Source organism: Apis laboriosa, unplaced genomic scaffold (genome assembly GCF_014066325.1).
Source record: "Apis laboriosa isolate Shangri-la unplaced genomic scaffold, ASM1406632v1 scaffold26_cov146, whole genome shotgun sequence".
NCBI lineage: Eukaryota > Metazoa > Arthropoda > Insecta > Hymenoptera > Apidae > Apis > Apis laboriosa.
This window is the reverse complement of record NW_025222592.1, coordinates 1,387,201-1,412,630: the sequence shown is the minus strand read 5'-3', so window position 1 is coordinate 1,412,630 and position 25,430 is coordinate 1,387,201. Positions and strand designations below refer to the sequence as shown.

Sequence of the window (25,430 nt, the reverse complement as noted above, 5' to 3'; positions counted from 1 at the left end):
CTAATATAATAAATATAAATATAAATACATATAACTTTTATGTAAGGATTTATAGATAATGAAAATGTTAATTTTGTTTAATGATAAATGATATAATAAATTATATAAATATATATATAAATGATATATAAATTCAATATAAGTATATATATAAACTTTTATGTAAAGTTTTATAGATAATGAAAATTTTATATAATAATAAATAATATAATAAATATATAAATATAAAATATAATACAAATTTTCATATAAAGATTCATAATTAGAAACGAACATTAAGAAAGGAACAATCCTTTTTGGATTTTTCATTTTTAATCTTTTAAATGGTTTTCAAAATGCAAATTGTTATTATTAAAATAATTTATGTAAAAATTTAAAAATTCAATAAATTTTCAAATAATTATATAACTAAACTTACTTTAAATCATATTTATTTACTTTTATTTGAATTAATTTAAATAAAAAAAGGAAATATTCAATTCCTATAATTCGGGAAAAGATTAAAGAATAATTTGTTGCATGAAAAACAAATCATTATGACGATTTAACAACTGAACTCGCAACATTGAGCGAGTGTCACGGTTGGAGGCTATCGATTACGAAACAAACTCGCGTCCCTTTTGGCGACAACGACCATTTTGAATGAGGACACGATAACAAATTTGCGACTTAATTTTCCATCTTATGAGTTTTTTAATAGTTACTCATTGATACGCATATTGTATCATAAAATATTAAAAAATTACTCAATTTTTATTTATATAACTCTCATTTAAAATTGTAACTGAAACAAATGTTGAATTTAATATTGAATTTTTTGTTAAAAATAAGAAATTGGTGATGAAATGAATTTTTAATAAAATACAAGTCAATATAATAATAATAAATTAATAATAAATTAAATCAATATTAAATTTTAAAATAAAAAATATAAAATTTATATGTAGAATCAATGTACAATTTTGAATAAAAGTTAGAAATTAATGTTTCATTAAAAATTTTATCAAATATAGATTTTATTAAAAAGAATTGAAGCTAAGGAAAATTAGAAGTTAAAATTAAATATTGTTATAAAAATAAAATTTATACAATTGAAATTTTTAGATTTAAAGATTCATTAAATATTAACATTCATTAAAGTTAGAGTTGACATTAAATTTTATTAAAAATTAATAAGAAATTTGATGATACAAAATTGGATACAAAATTAAATTTTATTAAATCTAAAATCTCACTAAAGTTAAAATTATAGTTAAAATTAAATTTTATAAATTTGAATTTAATTTTAAAATTTTACTGAAATTGAGTTTTTAAGAAACAGAAAGTTTATAGAATTCTAAAAATAATAAATTTTATTTTATTATTTTAAGCTTTTTGTAATTGTAATGAAGAAAGGATGAAATAGGGATCAAATAAAATAATTTTTAGTTTTCATTCATGATTTTTACATAACGTAAATTTACATGTATTCACGCAATTCACACATAAAGAATTGATTATTATATAAATAACGACGCAATTGAGAAAATATTTCGTTTTTTATTTTAAATGAATACAAATTTTATTAATGTTTGTATTCTTTGGCAATAATGAAAAACAATAACTTACGAGACTTTTAAAAGTTTCTAATATTAATTCTATAAAAATTATTAATTTAATTTGATTGATGAAATTATATTTGTTAATTGATAATTATGGATATTTAATAATAAATAAATGTATAGAATAATTTTATTTAAATAAAATGAAAAGAAAAAATATTATTTAAATATAAAGATAAAAATTAATACTTAATATATTAATATTTAAATAATGTATGTAATGTTTAAAATATTATATTTATAGAAAAAAAATTCTGATATCATTGAATATATTAAATTTTAATTTAATTGAATTAAAAATTAAGATAAAAATAAAAATTTATCACTAGAATTATTTATCTATTTTTTGAAAAAAATAAAATTGATAATTATAAATTTCTTTTAAAATCTAATTTCTTAATAAGATAGTATACTTTTTATAAAATATTTATTGACACTTATATATAGTAATACCATTAATCGAAAAAATTTTTTTATTATTTATAGTTCTAAAATTAACATTTTTAAATTTTCTCCTAAAATCATTGAAAGTCGATAAAAATATAATATTTATTTTTAAAAAAGCATTTTAATTGTAATTTTTAAATATAAAATTTATTTCTTTTTTATTCAAAAATTAACAGATATTATTATATTCTTTATGAAGAAAAAACATTTCTAATTATAATCTCTTTTTAATAAAACTGTGTGTAAAAAATTAATAAGATTATTATCTTTATTTCATCATACTTGAAAAATTATTTCGTTAAAAAAATTATTATATAGAAAAACTAAATTACATTTCAAAAAAAAATTTTCTCGATCATAAATCTTCTTTCAAAAATAAGAATCACGATATAGATGGCGCAAATAGCAATTCCATTAAGTTTATCACGATAAGATTTCGTTGACGAGTCTTCATTGAAAAATATCGAGGATGCAGGTCAGTAAGCTGAGATGAAAATTGGCGAATAAACGCGCGTGCTCTGTACGATACTAGTACTCTGTGAAAACACATTCTTAATGATTGCGCTAGTATGTCACATGTGACATGGCCATAAGAACCTTCGAAATCATCTACGCTTCTTGTGTCCTCGTGCAACCGTGTTGAAAAATCTCGTTATTTATTTTCTTCTTCTAATCGTATTATCATATTGACATTTAACTTCTTTATATTTTTATTCCATCTTCATGTGATCACTTTATAAACTATTATTTCTACAATTATATGCTATATCTTTTTCATTGTATTTTCATGTGATAATTTAAGAGAAACTTCAAGTTAAGTAATTCTTTTCATAAATTTCTTTTTAATGGATATTCTAATATGATAGTGATATTATATATTATCTCTTCTCTTATTATTATTTTTATGTCTATACTTTATGTCTATGTTCTTTTAGTTGTGTCATCGTATGTTGATGACGATTACTTTTATTTTCCATTTTCTATTTTCTTTTATTCTACTCCTCTTTGATGACATTAATTTTTTAGTATTTTTGTTTTTTCTTCTACATTTTTTTTTTAATTATATTATTATTTTTGTGTTTTGATAATGTGTTTTGAAATAAAAAAATTTTATTATTTAATTTTTAATTATATTATGATATGCTAATGGATTATGTTTTTCATTTTTTATTTTTTCTTTTCTTTCTTTCTTTCTTTTTTCTTTTTCTTTTTTTTATTATGAATTTACCGTCGCATGTGATACTTTAAAAGATATTTTTTATGTGTTATTTTATAATATTCTATTAAATTATTTGATTTCTTTTAAAAATTTGAATAAATCGTAACTTTTTGTCTTCCAAATTGTTCTTGTTTCAATGCGTATTTTCAAGTATATCATATTTTGAATAGCACTTGATAAAGTGATTTATTCTAATTTCCTTTTCTAATAATTAGAATAAAAATTTTGTTCTTTGTTCTATATTTTGTTTGCTATATTTTTATTTAATGAGTTTAATAATTTACTCATCTTTTTTGTTATGTCTTCATAAGCTAATTATAAATTATGACTATTTTTCTATTTAATTCCTTTAATATTTTCTTTAATTTTTTTCATTGTGTCTTCATACTGATAAAAATTCAATATCTTCATTGGTTGATAAAAATTTTATCATATATTCGTATTAGTTTATAAAGTTATATATATTATAAAAAATTTTATCATTTATTATTTATCTTATTTGTAATATATTATTATGAGTTTCTTATTATAAAGAATTTTTTTGCAAAAATTTATTCTAATTATATATTTCTAAAAGATTTCTTTTTAAATAAAAAAATTATTAAAACGCACATGTAGTGTGTATGTAGATCCTTATTCCAATGTAATATAATTCCAATAATCCATTAATCCATATAACAATTAACTCATTTCCTAACTATTTTAAAATTTTAAGATTGATCAAAATTTTTATGATTTTATAAAAATATTATTAACTTTATTTGTACATTGTGTTATTATTAATAATTGAATGATAACAGCAATTTTTAAGGATCATAGTAAAAATTTTATAAATCTCATATACTTTTATCAATCAAATTTTATTTTTTCATATTTAAAATTTAAAAAAATATTTGAATAATTAGGAATTTTCTTTTCAGAATAATTTTTAAAATACAATACAAAATCATTTATTGAATGTCATTCATTTTATTATATTAAATATGATAATAATTAAATGAAATTAAAAACTTTCTAATTTTTTCTTTATTTAATATAATTTAATATAAATAATTATATCTGTGCAAAAACAATATTATTTTCACTAGATAAAAAAATAAAAGTCAGAAAAGATTTAATATTCATTTCGTTCAAAAACAATAAAAATAACGGCTATCATTGGTTGAAATATTCGAAATTTAAATGACATATTTAAGAAAAATATAAAAATCAATTGTAAATCAAAGTAGATCAAAATTTTATTTGTGTAATAAAAAGCTATTAATTTATTATCTCTTATCAAAATATTTGAAATTCAAATAAATTTCGAAAAATATAAAGAATACAAAAGTGAAAATGTAGAGTGTTTAATGATATAATGGTACAAAGAAGATGAATTTGCAAAAAATGAAAAATATCTAAAAAAAGAATATCAAATTTAAGTTTTCGTTTTCAAGTAAGTAAAGTTTGAAATTTTTTCAAATATAAATAAAATTAATAAATTTCTAATTATATAAGAATAAAATAATTACTAATAGATTAGTTTAAAGATAAACGTATAAAATAAGAATAAAACTTTTTTATTTAAAAAAATTTAGTTTGAAAATTTGTTAGTTATTTTTTAGATGTATGTAGAATAATTTTCTATCTAATCTAGCATTTATTTGTATTTAATTGAGAAATAGTCAATTATTTATACTTGACAAATTTTCAAAGTTGATTTACTTAAAAACAAATTTGATTTCAAACAAAAAAATTGTATTCTTTTTTCTTTAATTTATTTTTACACAGATATGAAATCATTTTTTATTTGATCATACCATTAATTACATGATATTCTTATGATTAATTTCATTTAAAAAATGCAGAATTAAACTCTCGGTTAATGATAAAAGACTATTAATTTGTCATGTCAAAATATTCAAATTTTGAATGTGTTACAAAAAATAAAAATATAAAAATTACGATATAAAATTGATTTTAGTCATTTCCTGTAAAAATATTTTGGATTTTGGATTATACTTTAAAAAAATGTAAAAATTAAGATTTATAAATCATTTATTTAAATAATAAAAGACTATCGATCTATTTTTTTCTATTTCTTTAAAATGTTCGAAATTTCGAATGGCGATTCATTTTGAAAAATATATAAAATATAAAAATAAAAAAATAATAAAAAGTAAAATTATATTAAATGTTATGATTAAAATTTTATCTAAATGATAAAAAACTTCAAAACTTCATATTCAACAATAAAAAACTATTGGTTTGTTATTAAAAATATTCGAATTTTGAATTGTATTTTAGAAATATAAAAAAAACATAAAATCACTCAAATCACGATCAATTTCTCATTTAAATGAAAAAGATCTATAATCGATCCATCTTCCATCGTTCAAATTTCTTGACGGTAGTCCTTGAAAAATTACATATAAAAGAAAATTACATATCAAAAAATCCAAATAAATAAACTTCGTATCACGGCCAAAATCTCATGTAAAGAGATCATTGATCTGTCATCTTGAGATATTCAAATTTTCTGATGCACAAAAAAAAAGGAAATATCAAAATAAAAACTTCGTATCATGATCATTCTTCAAAATTTTCAAATCTCGAACAACTATGAGGCTTAAAAAATTACATATATAAAAAAATAGAAAAATAAAAACTTCGTGTCACAGTCAAAATCTTATCCAAAAGATAAGAAGATATCTGTCATCCTTTATCGAGATGTTCAAATTTTCTGATGATTGTGTATCTTTAGAAATAAACAAAAAACTTCGTATCATCCCCCAAAACTTTCAAATCTCGAATGATCATTCTTTGACGAATTATTATATTTAAATTTAAATAAAATAAAGATTTCATGATCGTGTCAAAATAATCCCATGTGAAAAAGATTGTCAATTTGTCATCGTCGAAACGTTCGAATTTCGAATGATGATGCGTCTCGATTGTGAAGAGTTTCCGCTCAAGCGCAATAGCATCCAGCCTTCCTTCCCTGGAGAAAAACGTCTCGACCATACAAGCGTTGATACACTTATCTGACGCGTTTTTCACCCGATCCATGTGTCGTGAGACAATTAATAATAGCCGTAACACGCGTCAAAGAACGATCAGTCCAATAACTTCCAGCTGGTGGAACAGGTGTCGTCCCAATTGAGACTGAAATCTCCATTAAGAGCTGAAACTAGAACACTGGGTCAAGGTTGACGACATGAAGACGAAAAATAGATCGTTGTTCAGCAGGATGTGCAAATGCTATGGCAAGGAGTCGCACGCGCAGGTACAAGATCAGATCGAAGAGGAGCCATCCACTGTGACTAAAGTGTCCGACGAGGTAATTCTTTTATTCGTGGAAGTGATCGTTGGGGGAACTTTAGTGACGTGGATTATGTCGTGCAAGCGTAGACGGATTAAACATGTACGTACACGATACGGGAATTTGTTTGGATACTTTGACTTTTGTCGTTTCATTTTGTATGTATCGAAAATTGAGAGGTTGTGAGATATATGGTTTATGAAAGTATTCGAACACTTGTTTATTTATTTATTTTTTTTTTTTTGATGAAATGTTAATGAACAATTTTTTTAATTTTTTTAATTTCGTGATTACAATGCAAATCATATTTGTACGTGCAGCAATTTCTTTTTTATTAAGATATTATTTTAAGGGAATAAAATCAATATTTAAAGTTTCGATGAATTTTTTTTAAATTAATTTTATAATGATAATATAATTTTATAATGGTATCGAATAAAATTTTTAATAAAAAAATTCAGAATTTAGTTTTTATTAGGATTTTTATTGTAAAAAAATGGTGAAATTGTATTTGAAAAATTGAAAAAATGATGATAACTTAGAGAACTAACTTAATTTCATTCGAAAATTTCTCATATAAAAAATTCTCTATGTATAATCTATTATATTCTATATATGAAAGTTTCATTAATATTAGAATTTTTGGATTAAATGAATTTCCTTATAAAATAGTATTCGAATACTTTTATGAATCAGTATATGATACCTACTATAATACTATATTTTGTTTTGATCAAAGAGAGATTAGAATAATTATCGATGATTTTAGAAAAAGTTTTAGTAGAAAATTTATTGTATGTATTTTAATTAATAATTATAAAAATTGAGATTAATAAATGTTATATTAACATTATAATATATTATATAAATATTAGATAAATTTTGCAAATCTTATCTTTGTGTTTTGATTCTAGAATTTTATTTCTACAAATATTTAATATACTTTGGATTTTAATATTAATTTGGTAGTTACTTAGAATTTAAATAGATTGGTAGATTTTTTTGTAAGTTTATTTAATACGATTTTAATTTACGAAAAAACGATTGATTTTTTATAAAAACGAATTATGATTTCGTTATAAATTAATTCAATTTTGCAAGTGCATCTATTTCATGTTTGACGAATATACATCTCGTCATCTCTTGATTTAAATTATACACGTAGACATATATTTCTAAAATAAAATTAATTTAAGGATTGATTTTAGAGATAGAATGAAATATTATATTAAATACATAAATAAATACTTAGACCTGTTTATCAATTTTGATTTTATTATTAATTTTAATATTAGATAGATTAAATTAATTTTTATTTTATAATCTATTAAACATGGGATTAAAATATTATAAGATACATATTGGATTAAATATGTGATATATTAAATGGTTCAGAAATTTCGAATTTTTCGTCTATCATTATTCTAACTATAGATGCACCTGCAAAATTGAATTCTAAAATATCTATTCTACATATTTAAAGTTGAAGTAGATTAGATTTTAGGAATTAGAAAATGAAATAGAAGAAATAATATATGTGTATCAAACTGTTTAAATGTTTTTGATATTTTAAAAGTTGAAAAAAATAGAATAATTAAATTAGATCAAATTAAAAAAAACTAAAGATTATTTTAAGTAATTGATACACTGAACATTGATATAAAAATCATGATATTTTATCATTGATAATAAATTCATCTGTTAAATTTTTTATTAATGATTTTTTAAAATTACTAATGAAATAATTAATAAATAATTGAAATAATTAAAATTATGAAATTAGAACAAGTCAAAGTAGATAGAATTAAACAATTATAACAATATTATATTTTAAACTTTTGAAAATTTATAAAACAATTGATTAGATAAATGTACATTATATTATGATAATGTAGCTCGATTATTGTGAATTAATTTGCAATGTCAAACTGGTCAAAAATCGTGCCAAAACATGTGATAACAGGAGAAGAATTAATGCGGTGAACCTTGAAACTCTTTATTAAAATAAAATATTGGCAGTAGAACTATAGTTACTACTATATTATTGCATTATTGTTACGTAGTTCAAATCTAGTTTATTCTCGTCGCAAATAGATATAAGCATTTCCATGCATTGACATAATAATTTATATACAATATAATACAATACAGCAATTTCTGTTTCTTATTTAAATCTTTGAAATTTATAAGATCATAAGATTATTTTTTCAGAATAGAAAATTTCAATTGATTTAATTTAATTAAAAATATTTTTTATCAATAATTTATTAAAAATTTATTTCACTGAAGAATTTCACACAAATGATTTATAATTTTATATTTTTCTTTATTTTTCTTTATGATATTAGTAATTAATAATTTAATTAATTAATAAATTAATAATTTTATAAATTCACTTACAAATATTTTAAATATAAATATATATATGTATATTTAAATATATATAAAATAACAATATGGTAACATATAATATAATATTTATGCTCATTTACAAAACCTGCGCAACTTGATTTTAATCTTGTTTTGAAAAGATAAAAATGATAAAATCTATAATAGTAATAATCTGAAAAAAACTCGATTCATAATAATATGATCCTTTTAATGATTCTTATCTCGTATCACATAATAAAATTTCAACTTTACAATCATTATTTTAGCCGAATATTAATTTATGATTAATAATTTTGCAAATATACTAAAATGGAAATCAATCTAAAAATCAAAATAATTGAAAGAATTAGGAATTTAAAATTCATATATTTTACATTATATATTTATTATTATTTGAATTAAAGTGAATATATTTTTTTAATTCATTAAATTTTAATGAAATAATAATTTAATGAATTAATGATTTCTTTTTTTTTTATAATTATTGATAATTGTCTTCTTATAAAATAACATAAGATTAATGCATTAATAAAAAAGAAATAAGTTAATATCTAAGAAATAAGTTAATATCTAAAAAATTTTACAAACATATGAAAAAACATATGCCTTTAAATAAGATTAATTTTATAATTTTATCATTAAATGAAAATTATAATAATAAATGAAAAAAAGATTAGATCAAATCGAATAAAAAATAAATTTATTTAAAATTTTTGCTAATAAATTTTAAAATTTTATTTAATAAATAAGTTATTTTCAAATGTGATTATCTATTTATCAGATAAAAATTAATATATTATAATAAATAATAAAATTCTTCATAGACATTTTATTTCAAATAAAGTAATGCATAAATTGAAAAAGACGAATAGAAATATATTAAATAAAATAAAAATAGAAAAATAAAAATTCTATATAAGAAAGCTATTTTATCATTTTTATTTAAGAAAAAATACATATTTTTACATCTTTATAGTGAAATTAAATAACTAAATAACTAAATATCAAATAAAATAATAATATCAAATAAATAATAAATCAAATAATAAATTTTAAATAATTTATTCTGCAAATAAAAAATAAAAAGTTTTGTTTCAACACTTATTTGAATAAAATGAAAAATTTATTTCAATCAACATCTAATCTTGTTCTATAGTTTATGCCTTTTTCGACGAACTTCAGTTTCTTTCAGGAATGTCATTTCATCAAAAATGATAAATTAATAGAATTCTATTTTAAAAATTTTGAAAATATGGAGCACGGATACGTTCCAGGAGAAAACTGGGTAAATCATAAGATTTTTCAATTCGAGAAATTTTTATAAAGGTTGAAATATTGAGAATAAAAGATACTATTATGATGAATTTTCAGCCAGTAACCGTGATCATTCGCAGACCATGTTGCAAAAAATACAATGATGAGCAAATGTGCGCGCCGGCAGTCTCTAAAAAGGCAATTAAGTAATTTCAATCCTTCCTTCCAATCAATTAACTTATTTCTTAATTCTTTATTAAAAAAGAAGAAGAAAGAAAAAAAAAGAACAGTAGTGTAAAGGTTATGTTATTAATTCAAATAACTTTTAATTAGATTAATTTTAAAATTAAAAATTTTTTTCACAAATAATAGAAAAATTATTATCATAAATGAATTTTAATGAATTATAATGAAATATAAAACAAGAATGTAAATTTTTAATGAAATATTAAATATTAAGGAAAAGCTCGATTTTGAAGAAATCGATAACTCGATGTTAAATTTTTTTATATGATCATAATATATGTTAACTTCATTTATATAAGTCATATAATATCATGATTTCGATTAGTCCATATTTTTTTGACAAATTTTTAATATAAAAATATAAAAAATACTTTATGGCTGTGGTTTTAAAGTGATATTAGCGATAATAATTCTTTGAAGAAATTCTTGGGAAAAAAATGTTTTTTATGAGAGAAATTTATTAATTCTTCATAAGGAAAATGGCTCAAGCGGACACAGCTGAACAAGTAAATATTTTTATATCATTTAATAGTGTTTAAAAAATTATTTGCTAATAGAAGGAAAATTTTACGCTTTTAAAGCATTAAAATTACTTTCTTTTTTTTGAATAGTAAATTTAAACTTATATTTTAATCGTTATAGACATAATAGACATTTCTTATATTATTTATAAAATAATCTATTTTCATTGCAAGTTTTAGAGATTTTTTCAATCAAATTCTTAAAATTTTTCTCTTTTTTTATATTTTCTAACGTATTATTTATATAAATTTATTATTGTATTTATTACATTTAATACACATAATACACATTTATTTACATAAATTATTACAAAAACAAAAAAAAACGAATCTATCATTATATCTTTTATTTTATTATTTTTTGAAAATTTTTAAAAGGATCTTTTATCAAAAAGTGAGATAGAAATATTTTTATCTTAAAATCCAACTATTTTTAATTTTTCTATTAATGTACAATTAATTTATATTTCGAAATTTTTATTTTAAATTTTTATTTCTATCTTTATTTATTATAATTTTCTTTTCTTTTTAATTTTTTTTTATTTAAATAATTTATATCATAATTATTTCTATCTTCAATTATTTCACTTTTAATTTCAATTTTTCGTTAATTTAATCTAAGAATTAATTTCTTCTCAACTTTATCATACTATTATGTATTATTCAAAAATATAAGATAAAAAAGAAAATGAATATCTTTATTTAATGTCTTTAATAATTTGAATATCTTATCAACAATAAAGATTATGCAAATAACTCGATGCACAACATTTAAAATAATTAAATTAAATTCTATCGTTTAATAATATAGTATTTATTTCCTCTCTCAATTATGAGGGATTTTGTAGATGAAGAAGAAAATGCGTTCATTATCGCAAAATATGAAACTCCCTTATTCAGTGGCAATTAGTCACGTTATAAAGATAAAAATTTTATCATGTGTCGTATATAAATTAGAAATTATGTCATGTTGATTATTTCAAACGTATTTAGTTAGTTCCTACTAAATAAAAGAAGTTTCTATTTAATTTATTTGGCTCTAAACATAATGATATAATTCAAAAACAAAAATGGAGAATGAGACATTTTAATTTTTTTTGAAGATAATCTTGTATAGAATTATTGATTATAGAATTATTGGAATTCGAAGAATTTATTTATTCTTGAAACAAAACGTTCGTTTGTAGAAATTGAAGAGATAAAATCTATTTATTTATTGATTTGAGAATATTATTTCTCAAGCAATTATATTATAAATTACAAAAAAAAAAAAAATTAAATTATAAGCTAATAATAATATTATTAGTATTTCATTTATGTTAAGATTTGAATTAATTTTATAAAGAAATATTCTTTAATTTCTAATTTTTTTAATAACTAAAGTGAGGATTCTGAATAAAAGAAAAGAAAAGAAGAATCATTGTTATATTTATTAATTACATTACTTATATATTTGTATTTAGAATATTAAAGGGACATCTTTGAAGAGCTGCAACAACAAAGAAATAATATTAATATACAAAAAAATCAGTTAAGATTTATTCATTAAGCAATTTATTCATATGCATTAAATTAACCGAATAGAATAAGAATAAGATTGCTCTATCATACTATTATATTATTATTATATTATATTTTCTTCCTGTTTCTGTTCATCCAAATTTAAATTGTTTGCAATTTAATAAATAAATATTAATCGAAATTTTTATATATTAACTTCTGTCATTGTTTTGGTCTTTAGAATAGATTTTTTAAAAGTGTAATGTAATATAAATTTGATAAAAAATAAAAGATTTACCGTAAATTTTGGATCTACTTTATCATTCTATCGTTTGAAAAATTCGTTAAAAATTGAAATAATCTAATTAACTTATCAATTCAATAATTATTATTTATATTATGTGAAAAAAAATTTTTTTAATTTTCCTAAAATTGATAAAAATAAATTTGATCTTTTATAACTATTAATTTTATCATTAAAAAAAATAAAAAAAAAGTTATATTGCATTTTAATTTAAACAACTTAGCATTCATTTTATAATTTTATTATAAAGAGTTCTTAAACTTTGTGTTTTTAAGCTGATAATGGAGTACAAAAGAAAAACATCAAAAATTGTAATATAAAAAATATTAAATATAATAATAATCTGATTTATATTATATTGATTATATTTTAGAAGTATAAACATTTTTATGTTTTATTTTAATATTTCAATACTTACTAATTTTGATCATATTTTACATTTTCTTAATGCAATTATTAAAATTCTTTATTGTTAAATCATTTACTTATATACTAATTCATGAATTGTTTTATTATCATAATATATTCTATTATTATTAACCATATTATCAATAAATTATTAAAATTTATTATTTATTAAATTCTAAAAGTACTTTTTTTTTCGCTTTTTACGTTTTGTTTGTCATCAGAAGTGCAAAAAATTATGACGACAATATATAAAAAACATAATTATTCCCTATGTCATTCGTTCAGAGTTTATCGCCATTTATCATTATTTTTAAAATGTTTAGTAGGAAAAAATTTTAAAATACACATATATTATTGTGTGATCTGCATCTTTAAATTTCATTGTTCCATTTATCGTTTTAAACATTATTTAATATTTAAACGTAATTTTTCATTCTTATCGCTGGAACGTAATGTTTTATAAATTTTTAATTCTAAAGCATAACTTTCAAGCAATTAATTATTGAAAGAAAAATCAAACTGATTTATATTATTCATTTTTCCTAATTTAACATATATTATTCTATAAATCAAATATTTTCAAATTCACTATTCAAAATTCATTTTCATTTTCATGTTATTGATAGAGAACAAAGGATTACATAATGAATAGTTCGAAACAATCGTTTTATCTTACGACTATTTTACTATTATTAAAAAATATATTTGCGACGTAAAAAGAATAACTATCGTTAAAAAATATTTAAGAGCTATACGTGTTATGAGGAAAATTGCTTTTTTAAAAAATTTCTAGTAAATTAAAATATGACGATACTTTTATGAAAACATTTAAAAATGCAAGCGAGTATATGAATATAAATGCAAAAATATGTAAAATATATAAAACATAAAAAGGATGAATATAATAGATGGAATTCATAAAATTGATTGTTATAGAAGTTAATTGTAAAATCGAAAAATATTTTTTTTGTAAAAGAAAATATTTATGATAGAATATTTTATTGAAACGAATGATTATTTCAAATTTATCGTTAACTTTATTTATATACTTTATTTTTATATTATATATCAATAATAAATATTGTGCAATGATAAATCAAAGTAGATTTACAAATTTTTATTTTATATAAAATTTTTTAAAAATTAAAAAATTAGAAAAAATATATTTTTAATTAATTAAATTTTTTTAAAGATTTTATATAATTTCTCAAAGACAATTAATGAATCATAAATTAAGCATTTTTTAATATTTAAGAATTTCTTCCAGAAATAAGTGAATTTTTTAAATTTCAATTTTCAATTGAAAATTCATTTCTAAACAATCTTTTTTAATATCAAAATTTATTAAATGAAAAATTTTCGTTGAATTAAAATTTCTTCAGTTTTATTTAATTCAATGAATTATCGTAAATTCCATAAATTACTTTAAATTATTAAAAAATTGAAAATTATAATTATTTTATGAATACAAAAAATGCCGAATATTTAAAATTAACATTTTTAAAATATTCCAAAAAAATTTGTCAATCAAATTTGTCAATTTGTCAATCTTTTAGATAAAAATTATCATTTATTTCTTTTTTATCATAACATTTTATAATTTTATCTAATTTATTGCTCATAAAATAAAAATTCATTCTACTTCATATCTTTTGTTTCACAATAATTTTTATCTTTTCCTGTTAAAAAAATCTTAACAAGAAATTAACAATATTAAACATGAATCTTAATTTCGTCAAAAATAATATCTAATTTCTTATCAAGAAAGATTTATCAAAAGATTAAATAATTATTCTACATTTATTCAATACAATTATTATGTTTAGGCAAAGAGGTTTTAAATATAAAGCTCATGATGTTTAACGAGAAAGATTGACGTATTGCTGTTGCATAATGATACAAAAAGATACTCACGTGCAACGTGATACTCGACGTACGTCATGCATCAACAAGTCTAATCGCATAACACAAACATTCTAATCATATCGTTTTCTTCGAATTCATATTAGAATTCTAACATTTCATTTCATCTTATTTACATGCGTTTTGTTTAATTTATTAGATTTTATGGAACTAATAGAAATTGAAACACTATTCAATATTAATAATTGATAAAGATAGAAAAAATTATTATAAAAATAATATTATAAAAATAATTATTATAAAAATAAATATAAAGTAGAAATTATTTTAAATTACGTTGATTCGCGAAATGAAATATTGAATATAAATGAAACTTTGTTTAAAATGTTTAAAATTAAAAAAAAAATCATGATGCTTTGATTATATTTATATATTCTTATTTTTTTTGATTTATTGTTGAAAAGTATCTTTTCAACAATTTTTTTAACAGGAAAAGAAATAATTTCGTTAAAAATTTTGCATATAAATTACTTAAAAATAAAATTATAAAGAGATAAAAATATTCAGAAATTGTTAATATTATTAAAAAGTTTTATAAAAGACAATCTCTATTTTGTACTCTATTTATATTAAATCATTTCGTAATGTTGTAGTAAATAATATTGTTTCAGAAACTCAGTTTTATTTAAAGAGAATAATTTGTTATTAACTATTAGACTTATTTGTGCAAATTAAAATTTTTTAATTAACACGATTAAAGACATGGAATATAAATAGAAAAATATATATTTATTATATTATAAAAATATATATTTTTAAATATCATAATGGATATTAAATTTTAGACATTATATGCATTTTTGCATATTTAAATTTTCTATATATGCATCCGCAGTTTGATTGAAAAATTAGATAGATAACAATTTTAATTTTAATAAACAAGCAATTGATAAATTATAAATCTATATTATAACAATCTTATATTTTTTGATCGATATTATTTAAAAAATAATGGTTTATTTTTTTTATTGCAAAATTTTTTAAATAATATCTAAAATTTTTGAAGACACAAATAAAATAACATTTAAAATAGAATTTAATATATATTATAAAGAAATTTTCTTATTTGTAGAATGACATTTGGGATGATCTAATAACTAGACATCTAGATTTTAATAAAATTAAAATTTCTAAGAAAATCTTTTTCTTGATAAAATTGATTAATCATCTTATATCTTTATCGTAATAATTCTCGATTTGATTCTAAGAAACATTTATCACAATTTCGATATTTCCGTCTCATTTATTTAGAATTACTTATGATTAAAGGAAGAGAAATAATAATAAAAAAAAAAACTTCTAAAAGAATTTTTCTTATCTATTAAAGAAATTAAATTGAATATAAATTACGTATTACAATTGTTTATAACGTTCAATAAATTCTAGTTTGTTAAACTTCGATTAATTTCATTGGCGACTCGAATTCTATTCAGATAAAAAACGCAAAAAATGGCATGATTCAAAAACATGAATTGATTGTACGTCGAGAATGTCGCATTAAAAATGAATTTGCGATTCGATTCTGCTTTAAAATCTATTGTATACTACATAGTTTTGATTTACTGTTTCCTATTTTTCTTTTGTTTTCAAAAGCGTAAAGGCAGTTACGGATTTAAATTATAGACTTTAATTTACAGTTTTTAATAACATTGGATAGTATTAAATTTTTTATGGATTGTAAAATAACAAATGCTCAAGTTGGTTCCGATTTAAGAAATATATTAGTTATTTTAGAATTTTAATTATTTCCATCTAGAAATATATATAAAATATGTATAATTTTATTTATTTATATCAATGATTCTTAATACGATATATCATAGTATGTAGTACAAGTTAAATAATAAATTAATAATTTGTGAAATGTATAAAACTTTGTTAAAACTTGTATAAAACTTTTTTTATTCAAAAGTTTATTTATTTAAAGTTATTTATTTAGCTATCAATTATCATTTAAATTTCTAGACATCTGCAATTGAATATTTTAAATATATGGACAGTTCAAAATCAATTTTCTGAAAAAGATTTATGTTTAATTCAAAAAATATTGTTTAAATTTTTAATTGACAAATCAATTAAGTTAATAATAAATTATTGAAATAATTATTTAATTGATTTGTCAATTAAAAACTTGAATAAAAACATTTTAAAATAAATAATTTACGTAATTATTTTCAGAGAATATAATTTACTTCGTATAATATTTTAATTTTTTTATTTTATTTAAATTCTTCAATTGTTCCTCAACTTCATCTAAATTTTTATTTATAATCGATTACAAGTTTTAGATAAAATTTTACAAATAAAAAGAATTTTTTGCAATGAGTTAAAGGAAATTCAAATAATAATTTTTTTGATAATCCAATATCTCATTTCAAGTTTTGTTTAATCAATTAATTACATATTTATTTTTTGAAATTGGTTTTTTCTAGAAAATATTATAATATTTTATATTGATTGAAAGTAATATTTATTATTATAATTATTATTATTGTTATTATGAATACAATTTAAAAAACATAAAGAGATAGAGATATAATTCAATTTGATTCTCTTTATAAACAATGAATTTATATATGATACTATATTTTGTATCTTTATATATTTTTTCTGCATACATTATTAAAAAAATTGTGGTCTCAAAAATAATTGTATTTTATATACCTATCAAATTTTTATCTAATGCAATATGTCATTATGTATATATATATATCAATGAAAACTTAAATTTACAAAACTATATTATATATAGCCAAATTTTAGAATTACAATATATTAAAAAATATAATTCAGAATATTTAAAAAAAAAAATTAATTTCAATAATGTTTAAATAATTTAAATTTTATAAATTATATATAATATTTAAAAAAATTATTAATTTTATTAAATTCAAAAAAAGATTGAGAAATCAAAGTAATTTTTTTAAAATATGAAAATATTTTATATTTTTAAATAAGAATCATAGATAAGTAATATTAATTTTGTAATAAACAATATTCTATTTATATATTTCAAAATAATCCTGGTTTTTAAGTATATTTAAGATTATATATAATTAATATTAAAAACAGATATAAAAATTATATTAATATTTTTTACGTTAATTTTTCTTGTAAATATTACACATTTCACATTATATCAGTATAAATGTGAGTTTATGAATTATTTTTTGAATTTTAATATTACGATTTCTTTCCATTATTATTTATATTAATCTAATATTTATATTCATCATAACATTTCATCAATAATAAAGGTACAATTTTAAATATTTTTGAATCTTTTTTTATCAATTAAATGTTTCTTTTAAGTGATATTTAATACAATAATTATAATACAATATAATACAATATAATACAATTTTATTCATTTAATTAATATAACTTTATTTTCATATATTGTTCTTATATATCAAAAAATGTATAGAAAAATTCTTTTTTTAATCAGTTTTTAATAGTGAAAAAATATTTTTTTATATAGTTTTTGTATATAATAAAAAATATCATAATGTATTAAAATGTTTACTAAAAAAAAAAATTTACTGACAAATAACAAATTAAAATGAATATTATATTCTACATATGTGTATGTAATATTAAGTATAAAAAATATTAAATGTTAAAATTTTCTATAATTTGTCAAAATTAGAAAAAATTAGAAAAAAAAAGAAGATATGTAAATATCATAAAATTAAAAAACATTTTAATATGAATTTTAATTGAAAAGTTTTTCAATTTATGCACATTCATTTTTGTTTGTTGAATGAATAGAAATTAATTTCATTGAGTTTATCATAGGAATGTTAAATATTGCATATTTAAGAAACACGTTTACATCGAATATCGTTCATAAGTGTGAGTTTTAATTGCGCACCATACGCATTCACAATGATGTTTACGAACAAATCATTCGAAACTTTCTTGAATTTTCAATATACTTTGTTTAATTATTTATTACAAAATAATTATTTTTCTTACGAGGTTGGGAAGATTTCTTGGAATAATAAATAATCTTGGATAAATTTCTTGAATAAATAATGAATCTACGAGTTAATTCATGATAAAATATATCTATAATTTCCAAAATACGTATTTAATACGTAATTATCAAATAAATTAATGCTAAACTAAAAATCTTTATTTAAACATACTTAAATTTTACCTTAAGTTTACTTAAATTAGCCAATTAAATTTTTATTGTCTTATTTTTTTTATCAAAGATTTATTAAATAAAATTGGTTTACTTGACACGAACACGAATCTTGAGCAATTGAATTTGTTATAATTAGAAATTATTTAATTTTTATTAAGATAATTTAATGGCTAGATTGATTTCAATCTTTAATTATTCATGAATGTTGTCGATCGAAATACTAATACTTCTTATCATTTTTGTAAAAATCACTAATAAAAATTTTTTATCATAATTTTAAAAATAATATATAATAAATTTATTTTATATTAGTTTGATGATTAGTATCGTTTTAAAAAAAAGAAATGAATTTTTATATATTTATACATTTATATATTATATATTTTTTATATATTTATACATTGATAAAAATAATATATAACAAATTTATTTTATATTAGCTTGATGATTAGTATCGTTTTAAAAAAAAGAAATGAATTTTAATTAAAATTTTTATTAACAAAACATTTTATTTTCATCATTAAAAAAATATTCCTCTTGCGTTATAATGAATTATGGTCAAAATTATAAAAAAGAATTATAATTTGTTATAATATATATTTTTTTTCGTAAAATTTAAAAAGTTATCAAGCTTCGAAAAATAACTTAATTTTATAATTTTTTAAATTTAATTTTATTACTTAATTTAACGTTTTTCAAAATGTATAAAATGATTTGCGGAAATGCAGAAAGACATTAAGATGACGATGTACTATTCGCGTATATTCTTATATAACTCTTCACATATCTTCCTTGCTCGAAAAATCATTCGATAAACAAGTACAAAAAGTAGGAATTTGTTGTTTAAATAAATAGATTTTGTTAAATAAATGATATAATATTCCAATTTATAATTTTCTTATAATATAATTTTTTAATTTTAAAATTTTTTAATTTTAAATTCTTTATTATTTTAATATTTACTATTCTACTACTTATTTTTACTTTATTATCATTTTTAACATATGTTCTTTTTTATTTTAGTATCTTATTTAGTATCTATTCTATCTTTATTTATCTTAAATATTATTTTCTTTATATATATATTATTTTATTATTTATTTGCCACTTTTATTATACTCTTAAATATTTTTAATATAATTTCTTATTTATCTTTCTATTTATTTTAATAGCACTGATAATATATATTCTCATGAAATATGTGAGTTATAAAGCCTATATGACATTTATTTATCTAAATCTTTTCTTATTTTGAAAATTTTTAATTTATATTATATTAATCTTCAGAGGATCTAAAAACTAAAACAAAAGTTGTAAAATTTCTTTAGTTACAAACATTTCTTAAATTTGTATTATATGAAACGAAATGGAAACAAAATGACACTATGATATAACAAAATGCAATGCATGCTTCGTCCAATGCAAATTAAATTAATTATTATATATATAATTATATATTACACGATAGTTAATTTAATATTATATAAATATAACTTATACAATTATACAAATACAATTTAATGAATAAGTTTTAACCTGCTTTTAAATACCAACTTTTGTGTTTATTTTTCAACTTTTAGAATTAAAAAATCTTTCCAAAAATATATTTATCTTATAGAACTCATAACCTAATTTTTAGTCAACATCTATGTTATCATTAATATATGTCAAAGAAATTTTCAGTAATAAAATTCTTTATATTATGGACCAGACATATTTCGAGAGAAAATACATACATCAAATTCCAAGGAAATGATTACGTGAGTCTCAACACGTAGATACAAAGTCGTTCAACTCAAGGCTATTAGTAAAATTCGTGCAAATATTGGCCTCGACCTCTATTCATTTTTCTATTCATTTCCGGTCTATATAATCGTTTAAAAATAAAACAGATTAATATGATGGATTTTATTGTTTCCTACATGATTTTTTCTATTATAATAATCGAATTTTTTGCTGAGATTAATTTTTATTAATGTAGAAAAATATCTTTAAATAATAAATTCTTAATCTGTTATATTAACTTATATTAAATATATAATTAAAAAAAAAAGTTAATTTGTCAATATGCTACTTACGAATTTTGATATTTTTTTGTTAAACATTTTGTTATGATTAGATTATGAATATTTATGTATTTAATGAAAATTTAATGAGTATTCAAAAATTTTAAAAATACATGATATATAGAAAGATATAAAATATCCAAAGTGAAATAAATATATGATTATGATACTTAAACGGTAAAACAGATTTCTGTTCGAGTTCTATTTTTCTGATCTATTCATAAAAATTTATATGAGAATTAAGAATAAAAATTATATATATAGTTATGATATTTATAATAAAATGATATAAAACGATATAAAAAATTATACATATAATAGAAAAAAAAAATAGAAGATATAATTTTGAAAAAAATCTGAAAAACAAGAAAATATATTCAATGCACACACGCTGGTTTTGATGTAATGTTTTGAAATATATAATTATAAAAATATAATTATAGAAGAGTAAAAAATAATTTAAAAAAAATAATCGAAATATTTTTTTATTTGATTATGATTTATTTAAAAAAATGAAAATAGTATTTTGAAAAAGAAATATTTTTTTTAGGATATCTTAAGAATCAAAAGGCTAGGATAAAAATTTTGTTTTCATATTTTTAAATAAGCAATTGATCTATGCAAAAAAAAATAAGAAAAAAATTTTTCATTTGGATAATATATTAAAAATTTGAATTTTTATATTAAATTTTGTTAAATTATATTAAATAATTTTATATTTTATATTTAAATTGTTAAATGCATTGTTAAATGTCATAAGAAATAATTTCTAGTCCAAATGCAATATGTGCGAAATAGTTGACTATTATTCGAATTAATTTTTTTCCTTTTTTTTTAAAGAATTAGGATATAAAATAATGTTTTTTTGCTTATACATCATAACAAAATAATTAATAAAAATTAAAATTTATGAAAAATAAGAAAAAAATTCATAAATTACACTATTCTGCTAATCTTAATAATAAATTAAAAATATTTATAATATTCATTTTCTATTTTATTAAAAAAGTTTAATTTTAGAAATTTTCATTTTGATCATCTAAAATTTTTAAAGAAATTAAATTTTTAAATTTTTAAATCATTTTATTTATTAAATATTTAGAATATTTTGATTATTCAAAGTATATTTCCCAAATATTTTGATAAAATTAAATAAACTGTCGAAAAATAGTATATAATCAAAGAATAATTCTAATGTATAATCTGAAATAAATAACTACTAAATATTTGTGGTTAAAAATATCATTGTTGATATTTAATCGATTTCGATTGAAATTCTCTGAAAATAATTGATAAATTTTTATTAAATCTTGTATATAAAAAATGATATCATGTTGATAATTATTGATAAATTAAATTCTATAAATCGATAATAAGAAGTTTATTTACATTTAATTTTATAATATTTTTTATATGAAGATATTAAGATTTTTTTTTTCGACTCTATGACTTTTTATGTATATTTTATGAATTAATCGATATTAGTAATATTAGTTTCTACGTAATAAAAATGTAAATTAGAAGAAATATTTTTACAATGTTATTTATTTATATTATCAGCTTTAAAAACGCCATAAAAAATATTGATGGTTTTAGAAAAATATAAATATGTAAAAATATATCTCTAAAAATCAATAAAATTTGTTAAAATATTTCTTGTATGAAATATAAGAAAATTTTTTTTTTTAACTAATAAATAATGATTATTGGAATTATATTTTGATTCATTTCATTAAAAAATTTTAATAAAAATATGAAATTAAAAGGCAAATTTATTCATTAAAAAAATAAAAAAATAAAAAAAATATAATTCGTGAATGAAAGTCACCTAAGTCATGCAAATCATGCAAAATTCTTTTAAATTCATAGATGGAGAATTGGAATTTCGAATATAATGAAAAAAAAAAAATTTTTTTAAATTAGTTCAATAATGCTCATATATGCAAAGAGAAAACGAAGATATATGAAAGCACGTTTCAGCTGACCGATCATATTCTTCCGCGGCTGATGATGAAACATTTCTTTGAAGATGAAATATATAAATTTCCTGCTATTTGATTCTTGGAAATCTGTTATTTCTATACAAGTATTATTTGTAAAATTAGTATTAGAATAAATCGGTATTATCGTATTGCAATCAGACAAAATGTATATATAAGCATAAATAATAAACTATTATAACTTTTATTATCTTTATAAGAAAAAGATATTTCTTAATTTTAAAATTGAAATGTCTAAATAATTGTTTTAACAATTTAAAAAATTATTATAAATAAATAGTAAAATAGTAAAAATAGAATAGTTGAAAAAATATTAAATAAAATAAAAAAAATACTAGAGTTTATAAATTAAAATTTCTCCTAATCCAAGATTTATAAAATAAAAATTTTGAATAATTTATTCTTCAATATATATTTTTTATGTTCTATTAATTATATATTATAATATTAATATAATATAATTATAATATTAAATGAATAATAAATAATAATGAATATAATGATTATTACATCATAAAATTTTTTAATAAAACGAAGCTAAAAGGAAACTATTTCCTATTTCAAAAAACTTTATCCCTGCTTAATATTTACTCATTGATAAAAGTTGAAATTGATATGAATTAAAATATTAAAAATTAAAAGAAAGGTGTGTTCTTTGTGTGAGAGTGATATCATCATTTTATTATTTGCATTAACGAAATTATCTTTATTGATATTACATTCAGATAAGAAATTATCGAATAAAAGCTCTAACATTTTAATCTATTTATCGCAAAAAAAATTTTTTCTGGTTGATTAAAAAAAAAATGACGATTTATCAAAGCAACTTTTTTGATTCTTTATCACGATAGAATTAAGTTTTTTTATATCTATTTGTAAATATTTGAGCAATGGAATAACAAGAGATAACATCCATGGACCATTCTTTACGTTTATCAAAATTTTTCGCACGAATTAGAATTATCTTATTACTCTACTATCTTTATTAAGAATATTTTATAATTTATCATTTTTGTGAAAAAATGTGAAAGAATATGAAAAAATGTAGAATATGAAAGAATATAAAAAAATTATATTATAATATATTAATAAATTTTCTTTCTTTTCTTCTTTTGTATAATTAAATTATATAATTAAAAATTTTTCAATAATAAATATATATAACTAACTTTAATTAATGTAACATTGAAATGACATGACATTTTGGAAAATAATTTTTAAACAAACTGGTTGTTTAAGACCCATAGACTATTAACTCTTTTTCCAGAAAATTATTAATTATTATTATTATACTCTCACAATTTATATATAACCAAATCTAAAATTCTTTAACGAAACAATGCTCTATTATCTATTTATATATTAACAAACCAATGCGATTCGTAATTAATCGCCATAAATCAATAATTCAAAAAAATAAAAATAATGTAAAAAAACGAAAATTGAAAAGTTCACAAGTTTTTGCGAAGAAAGTCGCGTTTTTTTTTTGCAAGAATATCATCAAGAGAAATCGATCGTACGAGCCCTCGTTACGGACCAATCATATGGCGATATTCGACAAAGCCAGCTGACTGTCAAGTTATCCCTTAAAATTTAAGGCTCGAACAAACGCATGCGCAAATACAACTGCGAAGACTTGATGCAATGTGAGCAATTGCACAATATTTTTATATTGAATGTTCTTTCGATCAATTACGAATTGCGTTGATGTTTTAATTACGTAAATAGATGGATAGAAAATTCTGATAGATTTTATTATAAATGTATGGTGTTATTTTATACTAAGTAATTTACTCAGTCGATTATGTAATCGTTATTTTAATTATCTTTTTTTATCTTTGTGACAGCCATTGTGAATTTTTTTATCATAAAAANTAGATTTTATTATAAATGTATGGTGTTATTTTATACTAAGTAATTTACTCAGTCGATTATGTAATCGTTATTTTAATGATCTTTTTTTATCTTTGTGACAGCCATTGAATTTTTTTATCATAAAAAAAATAGTCAATTTTTGTTCAAATATTATGCAGAAATAATTTTTCAAAACTTCTAAAGATTGGGATTCCCAACTATTTTGAAAAGAAAAAAACAAT

The 25,430-nt window shown here is 18.5% G+C and overlaps 1 protein-coding gene across 2 annotated transcripts in view; it reads left to right on the top strand.

Moving 5' to 3' along the window:
* Positions 1-25,430, top strand: part of LOC122713968 (hexokinase type 2-like) — a 50,693-nt gene that overhangs the window by 1,490 nt on the left and 23,773 nt on the right. The window contains exon 1 of one of the 2 annotated variants that reach the window (XM_043934854.1): positions 6,425-6,586. The exons of the other annotated variant lie outside the window; for it this stretch is intronic. Within the exon in view, the coding sequence (XP_043790789.1) occupies positions 6,464-6,586 (123 nt within the window). The 5' untranslated portion in view covers positions 6,425-6,463. Of the gene's footprint in view, positions 1-6,424; positions 6,587-25,430 lie in introns of those variants that run through there. 2 annotated transcript variants of the gene reach the window in all.